The sequence below is a fragment of the Mya arenaria genome, chromosome 13 (assembly GCF_026914265.1).
Source record: "Mya arenaria isolate MELC-2E11 chromosome 13, ASM2691426v1".
Classification (NCBI taxonomy): domain Eukaryota; kingdom Metazoa; phylum Mollusca; class Bivalvia; order Myida; family Myidae; genus Mya; species Mya arenaria.
Genome location: NC_069134.1, coordinates 5739245 through 5764625, shown reverse-complemented (window position 1 = coordinate 5764625; position 25381 = coordinate 5739245). Strand labels below are relative to the sequence as shown.

The window sequence follows — 25381 nt, the reverse complement described above, 5'->3', positions numbered from 1 at the left end:
TAGGTACCGTATGCCCAAAGAATAGGCCATGGTCATAGTTTATATTGGTCGGCGACCGGAAACCTAAGAATTTGTTTTTGGCCTTGTCAAAATTGAAATTATACAATAAGGAAAACCACAGACCCGGGACGGCAAAGCATGATATAAAATACGTCTGTCCTATATTTAACACCGAAAAGCCTTCCCGCTCCACTAAACAACTTGAATAGGCTTTTCACGTGACGAGCTATAATTATTTCTTTCATCAACATGAAGTACTGGGTGTAATTTTATACGTATTGAAATTCTATATTGATCGCATTCCTGTCGCAATTCAGTTGGATTCTTTTTGGTGTATTAACAGAGTTGTTACCTGTCCTAATGGAGTATACGGGCTAGTTCAGCGGACATACCTGGATACTGGGGGTAAGGCAGCCACTATTTCACAGGTGTTTTATCTTATACAGTATGAGGTGACAGTGTGTTGATATTTTAATTGATTTCAAATGTACAGACGAAACTGATGTGTCGTATGGTACGACGTGATAAACAATTCGGTTGTGGCTTCTAGCTTACTAGGGACATTACAAACACAACTATATTGTACATTTTGACTATTTATTTAGTCCAGTTACAACATTACACATTACTTTCGTAAACATGTTAAAACATGTATCAGCTTATAGTGCCGTTTGTATACAAGTATATAGTCTTTTTATAAATAAGTGATAACCGATTTCGCAAGAATGGGTGTCAAACTAAAGAAACGGGATTTTAAGACTACAATTGTTAAAATACATACATGTACTTTCGGATTAGGAAAGATTTGTCGTATCTAAAGTAGTAAAACATCCATCCCACGTACACATCTGCGCATATATTGACGGCCATTCATACTCATTGCTTTAATATGTTATTTCAATGAGTGTCAAGGTATAGATCCCCTTTTTTTTCATTATGTATTGTAGGAATATTGCCATTGAATACAGCAGATGTTGTTTGAAAATATATATTTACACAAATATAACTGTAGCACATACTAGGCTATGATATACTCTTTTCTCCCGTCGTATGGCAAAATATATGTACTGTAACACTATATTATGCATAAGGTAGAACGAAACCATGGTCATTACGGAAGGTTACTGTACATGGTTTGTGGTCTGGTACTTTCTTGACTGCTACAACCGTCCACCCGCCACCCATTCCATGCGACTTCCAGCTCTAACCATACCATCATATTAATCATAAACAATAATAATTTTAAAGTCGTGTACGTGTACGTGTACATGAACGGTCACGGTCAACGCAAGCACCAGGTACCCGTGCATTTATATTGGTTTTTCTTGGAAATGTTAATCAAATACTTATCGGGTGTTCGAACGTGAAACCGTTCTCAGAACTGTTCTCGTACAAACATCATTCGCATTTCCCGCGTCACACCTTCGTGATATGGACTTGTCAATGTTAGACCACCTTCGTGATATTACTGCTCGTTTGTAGGTCAAACCTTCGTGATATATGACTGGTCATTCTTAGGTCACCTGCATGATATGGCGGATCATTTATAGGTCAAACCTTCATGGAATGACTGGTAATTATCAGGTCAAACGTTCGTGATATATGACTGGTCAAACTTTCGTGATATGACTTGTCATTTAAAGGCCAAACCTCGTGATATGACTTGTCATTCTTAGGCAATCTTCGTCATATGGCTGATCATTTGTAGGTCAAACCTTCCTGGTACGACTTCTCATTCATAGGTGAGCTTCGTGATATGACTTGTCATTCTTAGGTCACTTGCTTGATATGACGGACCATTTGTAGATCAAACCGTCGTGGAATGACTGGTAATTATCAGGTCAAACCTTTGTGATATGACTGGTCATTTGAAGGCCAAACCTTCGTTATATAATAGTTTTTTTTATGTCTGGACATTTGAATGCCAAACCTTCGTGATATGACTTGTCATTTGTAGGTGAAACGTTCGTTCTATGTCATTCTAATAACACATATAACTTGATCACATATCGTAACACTTTCATACGTGGTATAACTGGCAATTCTTGGTATAACTGGTCATTGTTAGGCCCCACGTTCACACGTGGTATAACTGGTCATTCTTAGGGCACACGTTTACACGTGGTATAACTGGTCATTCTTAGGTAACACGTTCACACGTGGTATAACTGGTCATTCTTAGGTCACCCGTTCACACGTGGTATAACTGCTCATTCTTAGGTCACCCGTTCACACGTGGTATAACTGCTCATTCTTAGGTCACCTGTTCACACGTGGTATAACTGCTCATTCTTAGGTCACACCTTCACGCGTGGTATAACTTAACTGATCATTCTTAGGTCACACGTTCACACGTGGTATAACTGGTTATTCTTAGGTCACACGTTCACACGTGGTATAACTGCTCATTCTTAGGTCACCCGTTCACACGTGGTATAACTGGTCATTCTTAGGTCACACGTTCACACGTGGTATAACTGCTCATTCTTAAGTCACCCGTTCACACGTGGTATAACTGCTCATTCTTAGGTCACCCGTTCACACGTGGTATAACTGCTCATTCTTAGGTCACACCTTCACGCGTGGTATAACTTAACTGATCATTATTATGTCACACGTTCACACGTGGTATAACTGGTTATTCTTAGGTCACACGTTCACACGTGGTATAACTGCTCATTCTTAGGTCACCCGTTCACACGTGGTATAACTGGTCATTCTTAGGGCACACGTTCACACGTGGTATAACTTCACTGGTCATTATTATGTCACACGTTCACACGTGGTATAACTGGTCATTCTTAGGTCACACGTTTACACGTGGTATAACTGGTCATTCTTAGGTCACACGTTCACACGTGGTATTACTGCTCATTCTTAGGTCACCCGTTCACACGTGGTATAACTGGTCATTCTTAGGGCACACGTTTACACGTAGTATAACTGGTCATTCTTAGGGCACCATTCTTAGGGCACACGTTCACACGTGGTTTAACTGGTCATTCTTAGGGCACCATTCTTAGGGCACACGTTCACACGTGGTATAACTGGTCATTCTTAGGTCACACGTTCACACGTGGTATAACTGGTCATTCTTAGGGCACACGTTCACACGTGGTATAACTTGTCATTCTTAGGTCATACGTTCACACGTAGTATAACTGTTCATTCTAAATTCACACGTTCACATGTGGTATAACTGGTTATTCTAACGTCACACATTCGCGATACCTTAGATTTATAAAGATATCTTCGTTATATAACTGATCATTATGTAGTCACATTTTAGTTGTTTATTCTTTGTGGCACACATTCATGATGTAACTTACCATTCTTTATGTCACCCATTCACGATGAGACTGACCATTATTTATGTCACACGTTCATGATGCGACTGGCAATTCTTTATGTCAAACATTCATGATGCGACTGGCCATTCTTTATGTCACACATTCATGATGAGACTGACCATTCTTTACGACAAACATTCATGATGCGACTGACCATTCTTTACGTCACACATGCATGATGCGACTGATCATTCTTTACGTCACACATTCATGATGCGACTGGCCAATCTTTACGTCACACATTCATGATGCGACTGGCCATTCTTTACGTCACACATTCATGATGCGACTGACCATTCTTTACGTCACACATTCATGATGCGACCAGCCATTCTTTACGTCACACATTCATGATGCGACCGGCCATTCGTTACGTCACACATTCATGATTCGGCTGGCCATTCTTTACGTCACACATTCATGATGCGACTGACCAATCTTTACGTCACACAGTCATGATGAGACTGACCATTCTTTACGACACACATTCATGATGTAACTAACCATTCTTTATGTCACACATTCACGATGCGACTGGCCATTCTTTATGACCATTCTTTATGGCACACGTTCATGATGCGTCTGGCCATTCTTTCTGACTCACATTCATGATGTAACTAACCATTCTTTATGTCACACATTCACGATGCGACTGGCAATTCTTTATGACCATTCTTTATGGCACAGATTCATGATGCGTCTGGCCATTCTTTATGACTCACATTCATCATGTAACTAACCATTCTTTATGTCACACATTCACGATGCGACTGGCCATTCTTTATGACCATTCTTTTTGTCATACATTCACGATGCGACTGGCCATTCTTTATGGCACACGTTCATGATGCGACTGACCATTTTTATGACACACGTTCATGATGCGACTGACCATTCTTTATGGCATACATTCACGATGCGACTGGCCATTCTTTATGACCATTCTTTATGTCACACATTCACGATGCGACTGGCCATTCTTTATGGCACACGTTCACGATGCGACTGACCATTATTTATGTCACACGTTCACGATGCGACTGGCCATTCTTTATGACACACATTCACGATGCGACTGGCCATTCTTTATGACACACATTCATGATGCGACTGACCATTCTTTATGTCACACGTTCACGATGCGACTAGCCATTCCTTATGGCATACATTCACGATGCGACTGACCATTCTCTATGGCACACGTTTATGATGCGACTGACCATTCTTTATGTCAAACATTCATGATGCGACTGGCCATTCTTTATGTCACACATTCATGATGCGATTGGCCATTCTTAATGTCACACATTCATGATGCGACTGGCCATTCTTTATGGCACACGTTTATGATGCGACTGACCATTCTTTATGTCACACATTCATGATGCGACTGGCCTTTCTTTATGACACATGTTCATGATGCGACTGACCATTCTTTATGGCACACATTCATGATTGGACTGGCCATTCTTTATGTCACACGTTCACGATGAGACTGACCATTCTTAATAACACACATTCATAATGCGACTGACCATTCTTTATGTCACACATTCATGATGCGTCTGGCCATGAGACTGGCCATTCTTTATGACACACGTTGATGATGTAACTAACCATTCTTTATGTCAAAAATTCACGATGCGACTGGCCATTCTTTATGACCATTCTTTATGTCACACATTCACAATGCGACTGGCCATTCTTTATGGCACAAGTTCACGATGCGACTGACCATTATTTATGTCACACGTTCACGATGCGACTGGCCATTCTTTATGACACACATTCACGATGCGACTAGCCATTCTTTATGACACACATTTATGATGCGACTGACCATTCTTTATGGCTTACATTCACGATGCGACTGACCATTCTTTATGGCACACGTTCATGATACGACTGACCATTCTTTATGTCAATCATTCATGATGCGACTAGCCATTCTTTATGTCACACGTTCATGATGCGACTGGCCATTCTTAATGTCACACATTTATGATGCGACTGGCAATTCTTTATGGCACACGTTCATGATGCGACTGACCATTCTTTATGTCACACGTTCATGATGCGACTGGGCATTCTTTATGTCACACGTTCATGATACGACTGGCCATTCTTTGTCACACATTCATGATGCGACTGGTCATTCTTTATGACACACATCCATGATGCGACTGACCATTCTTTATGTCACACATTCATGATGCGACTGGCCATTCTTTATGACACACGTTCATGATGCGACTGGCCTTTTTGTATGGCACACATTCATAATGAGACTGACCATTTTTAATGTCACACATTCATGATGCGACTGGCCATTCTTTATGGCACACGTTCATGATGCGACTGACCATTCTTTATGTCACACATTCATTATGAGACTGACCATTTTTATGTCACACATTCATGATGAGACTGGCCATTCTTTATGGCACACATTCATGATGCGACTGGTCATTCTTTATGACACACATTCATGATGCGACTGGCCATTCTTTATGTCACACATTCATGATGCGACTGGCCATTCTTTATGACACACGTTCATGATGTGACTGGCCATTCTTTATGTCACACATTCATGATGCGACTGGCCATTCTTTGTCACACATTCATGATGCGACTGGCCATTCTTTATGACACACGTTCATGATGCGACTGACCATTCTTTATGGCACACATTCATGATTGGACTGGCCATTCTTTATGTCACACGTTCACGATGAGACTGACCATTCTTAATGACACACATTCATGATGCGACTGGCCATTCTTTATGGCACACATTCACGACGCGACTGGCCATTCTTTATATCACACATTCAGGATGCGACTGGCCATTCTTTATGGCACACATTCATAATGAGACTGACCATTTTTATGTCACACATTCATGATGAGACTGGCCATTCTTTATGGCACACATTCATGATGAGACTGGCCTTTCTGTATGGCACACATTGATGATGAGATGGCCTTTCTTTATGGCACACATTGATGATGAGACTGGCCATTCTTTATGGCACACATTCATGATGAGACTGGCCTTTCTTTATGGCACACATTCATGATGAGACTGGCCTTTTTGTATGGCACACATTCATAATGAGACTGACCATTTTTATGTCACACATTCATGATGCGACTGGCCTTTCTTTATGGCACACATTCATGATGAGACTGGCCATTCTTTATGGCACACATTCATGATGAGACTGGCCTTTTTTATGGCACACGTTTATGATGAGACTGGCCATTCTTTATGGCACACATTCATGATGAGACTGGCCATTCTTTATGGAACACATTCATGATGAGACTGGCCTTTCTTTATGGCACACATTCATGATGAGACTGGCCTTTCTTTATGGCACACATTCATGATGCGACTGGCCATTCTTTATGGCACACATTCATGATGAGACTGGCCTTTCTTTATGGCACACATTCATGATGCGACTGGCCATTCTTTATGGCATACATGTATGGCTTGAACGGCATCGATATGTTGTTTCAAAGGCGACAGTTGCAATACGTCTTGTTTTCAGACGACTCAAGGTTCTCTTTGTTTTAGGCCAATTGGCATCAGCGGACTGATAGATGAAGGCCGGGGTAAAAGCGTTTTTGACGCGTTCGTGCTTGCGTGCTTGCGTAACAGGCTTGGTAGCGGCTCGGTTATGGTTTAGAGTGATGCTAATCATTAATTATATACACAAATGATAACAACAGCGACAGGTCCAGTAGTCGAACAATTAACGATTCCCCTGTGTAATGGCACAAGGTCAGTCACTAATTTGAGACACAGTACGATCAAAACCACACAGATATAGCACAAACAAAACACCGCACACAACACTCATGGATAAGCAGGGGTTCACTTAAACGCAATACCGCGACGAAGTTGTCCAGTCTCATGTCATCCCTGTAATGGCACGCAAAGGTCAATTTCATCCATGTGGTAACACTAACCTTACGTTTCCAGAGTATGTAGCGATTTTCTAGCCACAAACAATGTCGACGTCCATTTCTGACCAGCTTATAGGACATTTCGTGGGGTTACCTCCAGAAGCTACCAAGCAGCATTAACTATAGAAGGTTTTGATGCCTTCTGCCATTAACACCACGATGAATGGGGGGAAGTTGACCGCCAGATCAAACGTCGCGTCAACGTACCGCGAACGCTTCAAACGCACCGACTTGCGTTAACTTATTACATGTAGTTAAATAATATTCCAATGCATGGTATGAAAACTATCATATGTTTTATGACATCCCAAGTGAGAGCAGAACTAGCCACTACTGATAACGTGGAAATATTGAGGGTGACTGTATTCTTTAAATTAAAACTTACAAGACTTATTAGTCCTGCAAAACCGAACTGTTTGTACGATGTAGACATGGATATATATACGCGTTTTATTTTCCTGTCAAAATATATACGTATACCTTCAGTCTACTGCATGTAGATCTATACTCGGCTAAAGAGTCATACCAGAGCGCGTTTCAAAACAAATATTTAACTGTCCCAAGTGTTGTATGTAAACGTATGTTAATAACTTCATACCTACCATAGCATGTGAACTATTATTAATTATTCATTGACAGCATTATAAATAACCAAATCTCGGTACTTTACCATGGTTGTGAATTTTGAGGTTAATTAGAGATTACCTTCAATTGACATACATTAATTTTGATAATGCATATTTCAAATAAGGTCGCCTACGTTAGCTTTTTGCCTGCGTACATATATATGCTATCAGTGGTAATGCAATTCAAGCTACTCAGTGCAGCCCTAACTGCTTGGTTTTAAATAAAGCTAAATATCTTCTAGGGTTGTATAAAATATAACTCAAGATGATAATTAGCTTCGCTAGTACAAACATTGTGTGGGAACGGACACCGGATATAGCTCAAAAAGTGATAAATCGATAAGCGTTTGATTTTGACACATGGACAGTTTCCTATCATTGTTTGTATTTTATGGTGATATATTTAACAAAATCGAAGAGTTTTGAATTACTTGATACTGTGCAATATACGACTATGATGGAAATGTGTCTCCTCTTTTGTATAATAGCCCAATTCTCGCCGAAAGTTGCATGATCGCTCACAAGTGTGTGGTACGATTTCAAACATTAATCAACAGATTGTAAATAAGAATAAAAACTAACACGAGCGATTTCATTGTAATTACATAATCTAGTAATGTGTAAAATATCAATATGATATATTTTGTTGTTACGGAGATATTCATACCTTTTGATGCCCTGGCAGTGTACTGGGGACAGATGAAGCAAATAAATAGCTGCACAGGGGATAGCTATTAAGTGGACTGAGGATAGTAACGATGTATTTAGAATAACGAGACTGTGATAATGATTACGGCTAATTACCTTTACGCGAGCTCGAGGGAAATTGTTCGATGTTGTCCATATCGAGGGATGAGAGCAAAAACATCTTGTTGTTTTTTTTTCCATCTGTATGCACTTAAAACTGTTTTATTCATATATATTAGTTAACCATGATGTGTTTTTCACAAACATCAATATCTAAATATTTGAAATACGTCGGTAATCTGATTTATTGAGTAACACAAAACATATGCCGTAGAATTTATGTGGTGTTTGCTATTCATATATATATATAATATTGCTTTGTAAATCAAGTAGGAACGTTTTTACACACAGAAAGTCACCAGAAGGGAATGAGATATTGTGATCAAATTTGGAACACGTAAAGCTTTTTTCTAAGCTTTGGTCGATGTTGGTATTACTTAGAACAGAATAATGGTCTCTGCTCGTTCACTTCAGTGAGAAAGAATTTATTGTGACCAACCCTGATGTTTACGCAGCTTGCATATATACGTTCATCTAGGAGAGCATGGATCAAACTCATTGTTAACTAAAGTTTGGTCAATAATTTCTTCTAAAAAATCAAATTGTACTCACACTTTTTGCAGATTATTTGAAAGTCCGAAATAGACATATACATGAATATTGTATATTAACAGTGTTGATATCAATTTTTGTCCCATTTTACATGTTATCACCAGGACACACATTTCTCAACTTTGAAACTATCCCCAGTACATAAAAATGCTATCCCCAGTACAGTACTGTGAACATTTCTAAGGGCATATCTTTAACAGTTTAAAAGTTACATTGCCATTTCTTACAATAAAACTAGTTGAGCGTATGCTTGTGAAATCCTTCGATTCAGATTTTTTATCTATTCGATATATTTCCTTAAAATAACAATACTTGTCGAAATTATGTAAGTTTTGAGGTGATCATCTCAGATTTGAAGATACATTTTATGAGGTCTGCTAAATCGTAAGCACTTTAAAGTATACCATAGGCCAAATTTAGCATTCTGCTATTAGTTCAAACACTTGCTTCATTTGTGGATACGATAGATATGCGTTAACACATCAAGATCTTGCCTCTGGTAAAGAAAAAACAACTGCATAATTGTCTGTTTACTTATCACTTTTTGAGCTATATCCGGTGTCCGTTCCCACACAATGACAAATGTATGTGGAAATAATTTCGTGTTGTGGAATTATGAAATAGTTGTTGTGTTATGACGTGATAGTCAGCGCAATTCTGTGGCTCTGCATCATACAATTTGGGTGTCAGTGACGCTAACAACAGGCGATTCCGTCTTTACATTATGTACAATGATCAACCATTGTCAGACGGGATACAGGCGCTGATATTTAGTCGTCCCATTCAGGATTCACGGTTGACTCATATTCAAGTTATCTATTGAGAAACTATTGATATTCAGACGCAATTTGTATAAACTGATGGCCATTAACCAACGGACAGAGTAATTTAACACCGTCTTTAAATAATCGTTAATTTGATAATAACCGTATTTTGCTATGCTGCGTGTCTCAACCTACAAAATACTGACTAACGGTGACGGATAGTGACGTCATATTGCATGATGCGCTGCCATTCTTTACATCATCGTGGTATTGTTGTCAAATCATTCAGCCTAATTTCAATCCTCATTGTTTTGGTCATTAGGTCTATTAATGTGTATTTAATTTTGACTTTGTTTGAACAATAACGCAGAGAGGATTAATTTGTGACCATCATAATATTGTGTGTTTTTTTTTTAAAAAGGAATAGGACATTTTGTCATTTACAATATTGAAAAAAATATTTGGAATTGGAAGCATCGTACCGGACTCTCGGCATTTCATATCATGTAATTAGAAAAGAATAGGACTGAAAAATCTAGAAATATTTTTCAGTTATATATACCATGTCGCAAGACTTTTTTTGCCGCATATATTTTTAATGTATAATTTACATTCATGATCTTACTTTTCATATAACTTTGAAAGGGCGTTGTTCCTACAGTAGACTAAAAACTTATTCGACTAAATGACATCAAATAGAAACTGTAGTTAATATGAAAATGTGTGTTGATTATAGCATAAACCTGCCTTAACATTCAACAGCCCTTTTAGCATATCAGTTGTTATGAAAATGAGACTATGAATATGAAATATCACGTTTCTAATCTAAATTTCAACTGCTTTTGTGCTAACAGTGAAGGAAAAATGACAAAAATGTCATCCGCAATTTGATACACTATATTGCGTCTACGTACCCATCCATTATGTTAAATATGTATACTACAGTCATCTGACATTTCTCCATGATATAATGTAATATGATGCCCATGTGACCATCCTTAGTTGTGTAACATGCCTCCACCTTTCAAAATGTGTCTATAAACATTCTGAATTCACCTGTAATTATAAGGTTTTGTATCGAATCTCAAATTACTATTGCAATATGTACAGTCAATGTTCCTAGCCTAAACGTTGAGGTATAGGAGAAATCAAATGTAAACTATGTTCGAAAATTTTGAAATATATTAACACCCATGGAAGTAAGAAACGAAATACATTCTTTGTTTAGCAAAATTGTTAACATTCAAATGTTTATGTTTTTCAGGTTAAGTGAACTTACTATTTTTTGTCTGCTCGTTGTTCTATCTTTCAGGCAGTTAAAAAAGGCGTCCAAGATGCCTTACAATAATGGCTTTCATATGAATGTAATCAGTAACTTATCAGTCTGCGTTTTTTAAAGTTATACAAATATACCTATACGAAGCTTAGAGAGTTGCCTCAATACTGACATTCGAGCACTTCTCAAATCAACCCAAAATCAAAATAGTGTTCTTACAGATCAATAACGTTGAGTTACAGAATCCTAATATGTATTTACTAAGTGTCAACACATATGTGATACACAAAACATTGCCATATTACAGGCTATTTCTATATATTATTTCTATTGCAAATCGGCACACATAACACTACTCCAATCCCAAATCTACAAAGCGCTGATACTCGCTATTTTAGACCTACTTTATCAACCCAAAATCCATTCAAATGGTACTTACTAAGACTATAAGTTAGCAGGTATCAGCCGTTCACCCAATGTGGGTCGTAAACTTAGTGTGTTTTGTAAGTTTTTGTTTTAACCTCCATATTCGGTTAATGTGATGCAGGTATATACATCTTCCCAGCTGATTGATAAATTACTTTATTAGTGTTGTCAACAACGCCGAGGAAACAAGCTGAACATTTTGAAAGTACAACTAGATGCAAACAGTTTGCTAAGATTTTTTGACACTGACCTGAAGTTGGCACTGATTGAGGTCAGATGGTAATGCGCACAAGCATGAATGACTATATACGTGTAGATCTGTATGAACGATAGCGTAGATCTATTTGGACGATAGCTTCTGACACCATTAAACCGACATGTCGCCGATCTTTCGATTGCAAATGACAAAAACATTTTGCAGGGCTAATGGCTTTGCTCAATAAAATAACATGAAATACATCGTGAAACTATGGGGAGCATTAATGTATGTTTAAATATGAATTATTACCACATGTATGCATTTCACTTCAGACATTCATTTTAAATGTATGATGGATATGACTCACTACAAGACGTGTCTTCTCAATATGGAATTATTGTTCATAATTGCATGAGTGTCTTTTGTGGTGTTAATGTAAGGTTTTTTTCGAAATAAGCTGAGTTTTGAAATTAAATATTTGTATGCTACCCTGCCGGATAACAGGGGGCTCATCCTAATCCAGCTGTGGATTACCATAGCACCATTGCACCTACTGTTCACACTGGAGACGCCCCGTGAACAAATAACGAGACGATTAGTGAAATCTATTGCCTTAGGTAAATACTTACATCGCTTTAGGCAATAGCTCTAGACAGATCTTCAAAACTATTCATTATAAGCATATCTTGAAATTCTGAATCATCGACGAACGTACAGCACTTGACATCTTGTTTTATATGTATTTAATATCATTTTGACAGTCGGACTGTAAATCTAAAGAGGATGGTCTCGGTATAAGAAAATGAAGCATTCGTTTTGCAGTTGCACAACTACAACAGTACAATTATTTATCTATATAACACAATATGACATGTAGCTGGGTTGCAAGCGGCCCCTGGTATAAGATCTTGGTTTACCCGCTTTTTTCACTCGTATTGAACACTCTAATACAATTATTATTATTATTATTATTATTATTATTATTATTGCTGCTGCTGCTGCTACTGCTGCTGCTGCTGCTACTGCTGCTGCTGCTGCTGCTTCTGCTGCTACTGCTACTGCTACTACTACTACTACTACTACTACTACTACTAGAACATTCAAAAACAATGAATAGAGCATTAAAATCGGTGACTAGAACATTCAAAGACAAAATACAATTACTATTGTTTCCCACACTTTTGTGGACACAGACTATTTGTTCATACTGAAAACCTGAAGTGACATCATCTATATCTCATCTACGACTAGCTCTCGTTCTTTTGATTGCTATTTGACAATAATAATTGAGACTCCTGCCGGATAACAGGGGGCTCATCCTAATCCAGCTGTGGATTACCACAGCACCATAGCACCTACTGTTCACACTGGAGACGCCCCGGGAACAAATAACGAGACGATTAGTGAAATCTATTGCCTTAGGTAAATACTTACATCGCTTTAGGCAATAGCTCTAGACAGATCTTCAAAACTATTCATTATAAGCATATCTTGAAATTCTGAATCATCGACGAACGTACAGCACTTGACATCTTGTTTTATATGTATTTAATATCATTTTGACAGTCGGACTGTAAACCTAAAGAGGATGGTCTCAGTATAAGAAAATGAAGCATTCGTTTTGCAGTTGCACAACTACAACAGTACAATTATTTTTCTATATAACACAATATGACATGTAGCTGGGTTGCAAGCGGCCCCTGGTATAAGATCTTGGTTTACCCGCTTTTTTCACTCGTATTGAACACTCTAATACAATTATTATTATTATTATTATTATTATTGCTGCTGCTGCTGCTACTGCTGCTGCTGCTGCTGCTGTTGCTGCTGCTACTGCTACTGCTACTACTACTACTACTACTACTACTACTAGAACATTCAAAAACAATGAATAGAGCATTAAAATCGGTGACTAGAACATTCAAAGACAAAATACAATTACTAAAACATTTAAAAACAATGACTAATACATATAAAATCAGTGGCTAGTACATTTAACACAGAATACAATGACTAGAACATTTAAACACAGGATACAATGACTAACACTTTATAACATAATCTGTCTCACTTGAGGGCTTCTAAAAATATTCACCATATTCAAAACACACGAAGATGTGTTTCATTTAAATATTTGTGCTGTGTGTTTCAAATTTCCTGTAAAAACAAACCAAAAACTGCAACTCAACAATAGTACTTAACAATACAAAACTGCCAGTCGACTTTGACACGACTGATACCGTCGACATTGTCAGTAACTAATTAATGGGATTATTTTGCCTATTGTTTTGATAAATCTTCATTAAAATTCCTTTGTTTATATTTTATCATTAATTCCGTGCGCGCTAATAAATCAGTGTTAATATCATACGTCAACGGTCCGGATAAAATAGCCATAGTAGTAGTATTGTTCATGTTCGATGACTTGCATACATTTGTCACGTGGCTTACATATATACATACGAGCGTTGGATCCTCGTTTATCCCGTGTGTTTGTCCGCCGTGATACTGTATGAAATACACACGAATATTATAAACGATGTCGGTTCATAATTGCGATTTCTACCGGTCGGTCGCGTGTAGGAAAACAAACAATATTTTATTCTGGGCTTAAACGTTTCCAATTTGAAAGGATTCAGACATAAGCACACAATGTCTATGGGCGCTGCCTTTTTTGGTTTTATAATGTGTTTCTATTATTGTCACACTACTTCAGAAATCATTCAGCTGACACCGGATACATTGCACGCCTCGTCAGATAACAGTCGAATATAGCCAAAACTACACTTAAATTGGGCGTTTTATTATTACAAAATTATAAAACGGTATTAATTACAACAGTACTTTCAGATTGAACCGATGTCATAATTTTGTACGCCTGGTCGAGTTTCAAAACTGTACGACATACTGTTAATTTATAGACAGGTTGAACAACTGTTGGCTGGATCGCACGGCCACACAAACATTATTCGGTTTCTTGCTTTATTTTGGGTTTCAAATTATAAACAAATATGTATTTTCTCCGACTGTAAATATTAATTGTATGATAAGTATATGTATAAAACATGTTCACATGGACTTTGTCAGCAATTCTGTCCCGTGTATTCCAAAGTCTTGATTGACTCATATACACGACATCATACGTTGAACCGATATTGGTAGGCTATTCTATGCTGCGTCGGCTGCGGGGGCGCTGGCTTCTTAGGTGTGGCTAATTATATACACCACTCGGGTTCGGGTTAGGTATTGGCACTTAGCCGCCACCTTATTTGAATATTTTAAAATGTAGGCGTGCCGTTTTTGAATTCTTACAACTCGCATGTTCTAGAGCTATTGTTTCCCACACTTTTGTGGACACAGACTATTTGTTCATACTGAAAACCTGAAGTGACATCATCTATAACTCATCTACGACTAGCTCTCGTTCTTTTTATTGCTATTTGACAATAATAATTGAGACTCCTGCAAATGCAGTATGCCACATTTCATGTTTGCTGAAAGCCCGACACCTATCTAAACACCCCATGCACGTATTGTTCACGTACCCTCTATCTCAATGACGTTATAAACTGTTGAATTAGGGGATCTGGTTTGTTTACGGTGTTCATCATAACTTGTTCTAATTATACGACTAAGACAACGTATGTAATACAATCATCCGACATTAGCATATGCTTTCCTATCATTTCAGGTACAGACCACGGTTAGAGACGAGTCGAACGTGACACGAGGTATCGCTATGGGCGACCGGAAGATTCCCCACGTGGAACAGATCTTCGGTGGCGGGGAGGCCAAGCGGCCCATGAACATCCTCGACCGAAAGACGAGCTTTAATGCCTTCAAAAGCAAACGGGCACCAGAGCCACCTGGAAACCTGCCAAAAATTGGGAACTATCAGCCAAAAATGCTGCTGCAGCCTAAGTCTCCCACGGGAAATGCTACTCAGGGAGTGAACAATGTAAGAACTTTTGACAGACGGGATAATTCGCCGTCATCTGCAGACAAACTCAGTAGAAGTCCCCCGCGGGCCATGGTTATAGGGGATAAGGATGTACCTTTACGCATTGAACATGATACTGACAATGATAATGACTCGAGCTTTCCGGTGGCGCCGCCTCGAAGGAAAAGGCGGGCACCAAGCTGCCCAGATGAAAGCGACATAGAAACACTGGGTAGTAGAAATAACCCACTTTTCGAGCGGTCAGTCTCCCAGAGATCGGACGAGGAAGTGTTTGGTATGGAGGAGCAGGGTGGGGATATCGATTTCGGAAGTGGTATAGACAACCCCGCCTTCAATACGAGGAGCAGGACTACTAGTGGCTCCTCGTACCAGAACAGTCGTGACTTCCGCTCTAGTCACGACGCCTCCCGGGACCACAGTCATAGTCATGGTCGTATGAGTAGTAGTGAGCACATTGTACAGGCACACGTGCACGCGGAAATTGGCAATAGTGAACGAGAACGGAGAAGTTCCGCTGACCGAAGGTTTTCACACGTGAAAACACCGGACAATATTGTAGGCAATAAGGACTTACCGTATATTCCACCTCCAGACTACTACGACGAAGAGGTCACGATGGACTTCGAGGAAGAAAGGGATGCATTTATGGCGGATAACATGCTACAAAGGCGCCGTCATCAGTCGGACAACAAGGACTTTCGGCATCTGGAGGGCGAGGATTTCGGTCGCTACCTCGATGACGACTATGAATTTGACCGCCCACGTCAACCACCCCCTCAGGGATACAGGAAGCAGCATAAATCGCATTCTATGCCGAGGGAGAGTAGACCGAAACCGCCAAAAGACAACAAAAAGAAGTCTAAGGGTGAACAAACAAAAAGAAATACTATCAGAGACTTCACATTTTCTGATTCAAAAATAGGCTGGGGTGATCGAACTGTAAAAAGCACGTCAGCTAAGGGACGGTACATCAAACGTGAAAAGGACCGAAAACGAATAGACACAAGCGGGCCCCAGAACGGTTCAGCGGTAGCGCAGGGCTCGTATGAAGAGTTCCTGCGCGTGCGCAATGGCATACTGCCGGAGAGCCCAAACAGTAGCGACAGTGGTGTTGAGCTTGGGGAAGAGCGTGCACACTCAGACATGTACATACACAGCCAGCCAAAACAGATGCGCTACCGAAAGTATGAGGAGAAGCCTAACATGTGGCAGCGCCTCACCTGGCGTTTCCGGAAGAACGTCAATATCTCCCGCCGCGAAAACCATCGGGAACCGGAAATACTCTCGGAACGCCTCTAGAACGGACCACACTCTTTTGAACACACTTAACGTTTATACAAAAATCTGTCATAGCTATAACGAAAGCATTTATTGCTGAAAGTTGTTGGAATACAAGTGTTTAAGTGCATATATGCGTGCCAAAAGCAAACTGCTAGCATTATGTATAAAAAAAGCAGTTATAGTCGTCTAGATTTTCGATTACGTTTTTCGATGCAAGTGTATTTATTTGTCTAGAGGATCACACAGACTGTTCGTCATGACGATATTGTGCGGATATGAAATATATGAAACTATAAACAACCGAGGTAGCATTCAACAGTTTATGGAAGAAAGGACGACGGACACGTGCTGCTTCTCTGTAGCGTGTATTTAGCCATGCTGTCATTACAAAGTGTTCAAGTTGAAACATTATTTCGTAGAAACGAAAACGTATATTTCATATTGTGACAGATGTGCCGGTGCCTGGTTTTATACTGCTGATGTGGCCAAGTATAAATGATTCACACATATTTTTCTTAATAAAAATCTCATTTATACATGTAGTTAAGAATTGTTAAGTTAACAGTTATTAATATATCCCATCACAAGACAGGACTTCTATTGAAAAGTGCAAATCTTTTTATTGTATTTCCAAGTTTCCTGTTAACTGACCAAACTGCCCTGGAATCTTGATATAACGGGTATGCTCTACACAGAGTCAACTGATTAATACTGTATGAATACTATTACATATGACTATGTCTATTTAGAATCTTATTCATTTACCTACTAATCGTTTGTAAGTAAATAATATAACATGTGTTTGGGGTATCTTATGGGGTATTTTGTTTATACATATCACATTATATTATACGTTAAAAAGTTTAAATGATATAATTGTTTTTTTCCAATGCTCATTTGTTTTTCTAATTGCATAATAAATTTATGAAAGTTAATGTTGTGAAGTTTGTATTTCTGATAAAATTATGAAAAGAATGGAGTCCGGATTACAAAAAATGATTTTCAAGAACAAAGATTTTCGACGATGACGATGAAGATGATGATGATGAAGATGATGATATGTTGATGATAATGATGATGATGATGATGATGATGATGATGATGATGGTGGTGATGATGATGATGATGATGATGATGATGATGATGATGATGATGATGATGATGATGATGATGATGGTGGTGGTGGTGGTGGTGGTGGTGGTGGTGGTGGTGGTGATGATGATGATAAAAATGATGATGTAAGACGACTGTGGAACGATTAAAGGAAATGAATTAAGCAATTCTAGCTGTATATGTAAAACCCTTCAGCAAAGGGTTGTCTTACTTGGCCGATTTAAATGTCCTAAATAACCTAGCACGTCACGGGTGGACCATATTATATACATGCCGGTGAACTGAATTATCACGATAACTTCATTCATTTCATTATACATTTACAAATTACGATTTATATTCCTCATCATCAATTGCTATCATTTAAGATAATATTTTCAAAAGTAAAGGATGGTAACCACGAATATGGATTAAGTGTCTTTCGTTAATAAGTGTTAAACCTGATATAGGGGTTTACAAACAATTTCCACAATTGCATCAACGTTATATGATAGCCAGTGATAGAGTGCGGACATGTACTTGATAAGTGATACACTGACTTCAATGAAACTTTAAAAAACTTCCGTAATTCCGATGAAACGACAGCATGTGACTATAAAATTGTAACTAGGAAAACTGCTAGTTTGAAATAAAAAGCTAGATCCTCGCGTCTCCTGATATACGCCGTGTATTCCGAAGTCCCTGAAGTGTTGTTCGTGTGTCGCAGAGATGGCGGACGTAGAGATCCGGTACTCGCAAAGAGAGGAGTCCATCTCGCTTATCAACGAGCGACAGGTCAGAATACTGTCAAATTAATAGTGGATTATGTGCATGTGTATCTCTGACTGCTAAACTATTTTAAAAACAAAATACTAAGGTTAAAAACAAACTTTTTCATAGTATCAAAATAACAATGTCAGATTTCAAAATAATTTCACCCTGCGACATTTCTTATAAACAAATCTTGCCCAACATCGGCCAGGTACGAATTACGCGCCGATGTTCCTTTATACGTACTGCTTTAGTTTCTCATATTTATCTTTCTCCCGTCTTACCCCTTTGCCTTTCCCTAGACTCATGTGCAACTGGCTGCGGGCCTGGCGGTTAAGAAGGGTCTGAACGTTCTCACCACCACTGTGTTTATTGTTGGCGTTATCGCAGGCTCCGGGTTCCTCACACTCCCCAAGGCCATCGATGACGCCGGTAAGTGGATGATTCAAACGATTGGCATACATTTAATAAGATTATTTGTATTAAATAAAACCAATAAAACAAAAGGCATGGTGTATTTCCCCCCCCCCCCCCAGCAGGTTCAGTATTATACGCGTGTAATGAGAAATGAAGTGGATACATATAGTGTATGTGTTTTGTTCCTCATCAGCAATAACGTGAATTTATCCGTATAGGTTGGATTGGATTCGTGCTGGTGTTTCTCTGCTGTTTCGTGTCGGCGTATACGGGTGAGGTCTTAGGGCAGTGCTGGACACTGGCCCAGGAACGGAACCCAGATCTCCAGCAAGGCAGTGTCCGCTACCCGTACCCCGCAATAGGACAGGTGGCTTACGGTAAAGTTGGCAGGTACGTATACACCATGACAGCGCTCGCTACCCGTTCCCCGCAATAGGCCAAGTGGCTTACGGTAAAGTTGGCAGGTACGTATACATCATGACAGTGTCCGCTACCCGTACTCCGCAATAGGACAGGTGGCTTACGGTAAAGTTGGCAGGTACGTATACACCATGCCAGTGTCCGCTACCCGTTCCCCGCAATAGGACAGGTTGCTTACGGTAAAGTTGTCAGGTACGTATACATCATGACAGTGTCCGCTACCCGTACTCCGCAATAGGACAGGTGGCTTACGGTAAAGTTGGCAGGTACGCATACATCATGACAGTGTCCGCTACCCGCACCCCGCAATAGGACAGGTGGCTTACGGTAAAGTTGGCAGGTACGTATACATCATGACAGCGCTCGCTACCCGTTTCCCGCAATAGGCCAAGTGGCTTACGGTAAAGTTGGCAGGTACGTATTCATCATGACAGTGTCCGCTACCCCTACTCCGCAATAGGACAGGTTGCTTACGGTAAATTTGGCATGTACATTATACACCATGACAGCGCTCGCTACCCGTTCCCCGCAATAGGCCAAGTGGCTTACGGTAAAGTTGGCAAGTACGTATACACCATGACAGCGCTCGCTACCCGCACCCCGCAATAGGACAGGTGGCTTACGGCAAAGTTGGCAGGTACGTATACACCATGACAGCGTTCGCTACCCGCACCCCGCAATAGGACAGGTGGCTTACGGTAAAGTTGGCAGGTACATATACACCATGACAGCGCTCGCTACCCGCACCCCGCAATAGGACAGGTGGCTTACGGTAAAGTTGGCAGGTACGTATACACCATGAGAGCGCTCGCTTCCTGTTCCCCGCAATAGGCCAAGTGGCTTACGGTAAAGTTGGCAGGTACGTATACATCATGACAGTGTCCGCTACCCGTACTCCGCAATAGGCCAAGTGGCTTACGGTAAAGTTGGCAGGTACGTATACACCATGACAGCGCTCGCTACCCGCACCCCGCAACAGGACAGGTGGCTTACGGTAAAGTTGGCAGGTACGTATACATCATGGCAGCGTTCGTTACCCGTAACTCGCTCTAGTCCAGGTGGTCTAGTGTAAAGTAGGCACTTACGTGTACATCATGGCAGCGTTCGTTACCCGTAACTCGCTCTAGTCCAGGTGGTTTACGGTAAAGTAGGCACTTGCGTGTACATCATGGCAGTGTTCGTTACCCGTAACTCGCTCTAGTCCAAGTGGTCGAGTGTAAAGTAGGCACTTACGTGTACATCGTGGCAGCGTTCGTTACTCGTACCCCGTTCTATAGTCCAGGTGGTCTACGGTAAAGTTATGGTCAGTTTGGTTCAGAGGTAGAGTGTCCACCTCCAGACAAGAGGTCAAGGGTTCGATCTCTTGTCGGGGATCTAACATGGACACCTAATACTTAGTTTGACCCAGGAAGCGGACTCTTGAGTGTGTAAAATAAGATTGTTTTACAATCAAGCTATATTAAATTTGTACATGTATAAACAAAACTAACCGAAAATAGGCAGATATGTGTACAGTATGTTTCGCAACATGTATCCTGTTGGCCTATAGAAAACAAGACATATACGATCATCCCTGCGTTGCTTACGTCCAGGTGACATGCGGAAAGTACATACGCTACGAACACCCCGCTATATATCAGGTTGTCTACAGGTGTTTGCAACTGCAAATAGCAAACTGTTATTGAGTTCTCCAACGGGAGTCACACCTGACAATTCTGGTAATTAAACCTGACATTTATAAATTTCTATACTGCTTATACATCCATATTTATAGGTACGTGATCTCGTTCTCAGTGAACTTTACGCAGTTTGGCGCCACAGTGGTATATATCCTGCTGGCGGCGGAGAACATCGTCAAGCTACTTCCGGTCCACACGAATGTCACATGTTGCCTCGTGGCCCTCATCGTTGGCTGCAGCATGATGCCCTTTACCTGGTTCGGCACGCCCAAGGAGTTCTGGTAATAGGGAAGGTCCGAGAGTCACATCCCATTATTTAATGTCATTAACTTTAACGGAGACTAGGAGACTACAGACTACATGAGTCTTGTTTGACAACATGCGCAATTTTATTTCTTTAATGACAAGGTAGATGTTTTGCTTTGAAATTTACAGGAACCTATTATAATTGATGAAATACAGTCAATTGTTCAGTTTCGATCGAAGTCAAACTAGTTAGTAAACACATTACTACCTCTCAGATATTTTCGGTGTGTTATAAACTCGCGATATTTACATAACCGCTCAATCATTTTTTCACATACGTTAATCAAGACATACATGTAGTTAGTGAATACGTTGGAGATTTAAACTTTACATCTTGACAATAGTTTTCATAATGACAGAATATTATATGCTCGTTCGATTTTCTTAATTATCGTAAAAATATAATTATAGGGGCGTGGCGACCGCTGCTACTCTAGCCACCGCCACAGCCAGCATCGTTCTTTTTGTGGCCGTCATCGTCCATGGACATGACGTCGACTTGAGCGACGTTCGTCACTCTGACGTCACGGCGATCACGTTCTTCACGGCGTATGGAACGATCTGTTTCGCGTACAACGGCCATCCGTGCTTCCCGACCTTCCAGTCTGACATGAATGACCCACACAAGTTCGGAAAGGCGCTCATGCTGGGATATTTGAGTAAAATAACTATGTCCTTTTCAAATACACAGGATCTAAGAAATCCGTATCATATTATTTTTAAAATATACTTATAACATAAGTGGTTCACTTCAATTGTTTAATAGTAAGATATTTAGTTATTCATTTTCCACGAAAACGCTCCGGGGTTTTTATTTAATGAATTATATGTAATTGAAATGGTAGTATTATGGCTATTTCCTAAAATATTCACATCGTTATCCTCCAATCGCAGTCGTGTTGCTCATGTACACGCCCAGCTCGGCGGCGGCCTACTTCATCTACGGCCATGAGGTGGAGCCGAACGTCCTCAACACCCTTCCGTCGGGGGCGGCCACTACTGTGGTATCGCTTCTGATGACCGCGCATCTGCTGTTTGGTATTGTGATCGTCTCCAACCCCGTCTCCCAGGAGATAGAACACATCCTCAATGTCCCAGACCGTTAGTATGACTGTGCAAAATTAAAAATTATATGTAATTACAATACTACACCTACAAGCAAGATAACATGGCTAACACGCGCAGTGACCTAACTGTTGTATAACATATGTGAGGAATAAAAATGTGACGTGATACTACTGAAATAAATTGAGTTTGTGGTCTGATAGACCTTTGTTACGCATAGTTCGCGCACAATGAGTGATCATTTAAACTTCATTGTATAGACGGACAATCTCAGCATGAACTTACCATTTGTTAACTAAGCTGACACGATATATTGTGCAATCAATTCTATGAGTTTGAAATATTTTATAAACATTACACAGTTCTCTTATGTGACGTTTAGACTTCACGTGGCGGCGGGTGTTGTCGCGGACGGGCGTGCTGGGGGCGGCCCTGTTCGTAGCGGAGTCAGTGCCGCACTTCTCCTCCATCCTGGCGCTGGTGGGCGGCTCCACCATCTCCATCCTCTCCTTCATTTGCCCGCCACTTTTCTACATGAAACTCTGCAATGGCACAGACACTTTACCGCCCAGGTATGGTCGAGCTAGATTTACTTCCCTTGTCATAGATGTCGACCAACTACATGGTTATTACTTAAGTAAGAGTTTCTATGAAGTTGTAACGTTGGTATGCTTTAGCTAAGATCATATCTATGTTCATGTCTTGTATTACAGGGAGATCCCTCTGTACAAGCGTGTGTTACTGTACGAGATCGTGTTAACGGGCGTGTTGGCCGGGGCCGCCGCCACCTACTCTGCCGCCTCTGACCTCGTCCAGAATCAGTTTACCGTCCCTTGCTACGTGGATGCACATCGCGCATGCCCAGCTCGTTAACGCGGGTCCGAAAGTTAGGACTGGGCCGGTAATTACTACTTGCAGTAATACCGGAAAGCGCTAATACAAGAATAGCGTTAATTCGAGAGAGTGTAAACATAAGTTTAGTTAATATGAGATAGAAGGGAATGTTTGACAAATGACTGTATAGGAAGGATTGAGTGTGCTCATTATATCCTCTGATTTGTTTTAAGCTTTGCCTATAGATCTTTTCTGATCCGTGCCATACGATTATCCTCGGCCGAGAAAACTTGTCTGTGCCTGAAACAGCCCGGTTCATCGATGTGCAATAATCATTGTGCAATCGTTTTTATTTGCATTTGTACAACATGGTATAAATATTCGAATTGTATTTGTTCTCTATACTTAGGTTATCCCAATGCCCATGTCCAAACCAGATCACTCTCAGTAATTTAGCCTTACATGTATGTCTGGACCTCCTTTATTTAGTGCTGCTGTTACCTTTTATAATTCGATGATATACCCTTTCGTATAAGAAATAATGACAAATTCCAACTAATTCACATTCCAGTTTTAATATCATTGGTTGTCGTCCTATTAATAAAATGAATGTTTTTCTTAGTTTCTTAAGCAAGCTATTTGATTACTTACATTCTCATTATTTATGAGGATATATAGGTTATCAGGCATGTGGTTGACCTGGCAGCTGAAGGGCTGTCACCATTTTGGCGATGGGTTTGGGGGCACTTGACGTCCCCAACGTGGGTCAAAAAGGGGGTGAAGCATCAAAGCAGAAGCATCATCAGCTTTATTGAAGTTTTTTAGGGCTTTTCTGACTTCAAATTTTAAACAAACTTGGGTGCCAGTACTAAAATCAAATAAGTAAGTAACAACCAAAAGGCACCAAGTCCACTTCTTTAATCAGTAAATAAGTAAAAATACAGGTGTTATTTTGGTCCCTGGAGCCGCAGATATCCGCAGACAAATCACACCCTGGTACTACTAGTATTCTAAGCAATTTTTGCCTGTGATATAATACAACCATAAAGTGCAATAACATATTTTTTATAAAACTTTGTTTTCACTTAATATCACTAGCATATTTATCGTTAGTTTCAACATGATTTACTTCATGAAAATAAATTTAAACGAGAGCCCCAACCATCGCAAAATACGCCGAATCACTTTTTAGGACACTAAGTTTGGTGATAAGTAGTTATATGTTAAGCCAAATTTAGAGAGTGATTACTGTTCATAGGTTTTGCCAATTCAAGGGTCATAAATCTGGAGCGAACACATTATCGATTAGAGGTCATTATGATAATTAAAGGGCAATAACTCTCAAGTGACTCAAGCAATATAGCTGGTTTTGAAACTTGTTCGACATATTATGCCCCTAGTATTCACATTCTGACCCAATTTGGTGATGATTTGACAAACGCTTCTCGTTTATGATTGGACAATTACAGGCAAATGATCAAATTAAAGGGCTATAACTCTTAAGTGACTTTAGCGATATGGCTGGTTATTAAACCTGTCCAAGATGTTATGCCCATTCACAGTTTTGCCAAATTTGG

At 40.0% G+C, this 25381-nt stretch overlaps 2 protein-coding genes across 2 annotated transcripts; both read left to right on the top strand.

Moving 5' to 3' along the window:
• Positions 1-219: 219 nt before the first annotated feature.
• On the top strand, positions 220-18155 carry LOC128215548 (uncharacterized). Its single transcript, XM_052922235.1, has 2 exons — positions 220-405; positions 15670-18155. The coding sequence occupies exon 2, from the start codon at positions 15718-15720 to the stop codon at positions 17236-17238; it is 1521 nt and encodes a 506-aa protein (XP_052778195.1). The 5' UTR covers positions 220-405; positions 15670-15717; the 3' UTR covers positions 17239-18155.
• Positions 18156-18683: 528 nt separating this feature from the next.
• Positions 18684-24195, top strand: LOC128212868 (uncharacterized). Its single transcript, XM_052918244.1, has 8 exons — positions 18684-19107; positions 19386-19515; positions 19719-19890; positions 21695-21880; positions 22317-22564; positions 22800-23006; positions 23353-23542; positions 23684-24195. The coding sequence occupies exons 1-8, from the start codon at positions 19042-19044 to the stop codon at positions 23841-23843; spliced, it is 1359 nt and encodes a 452-aa protein (XP_052774204.1). The 5' UTR covers positions 18684-19041; the 3' UTR covers positions 23844-24195.
• The last annotated feature ends 1186 nt before the right edge of the window (positions 24196-25381 follow it).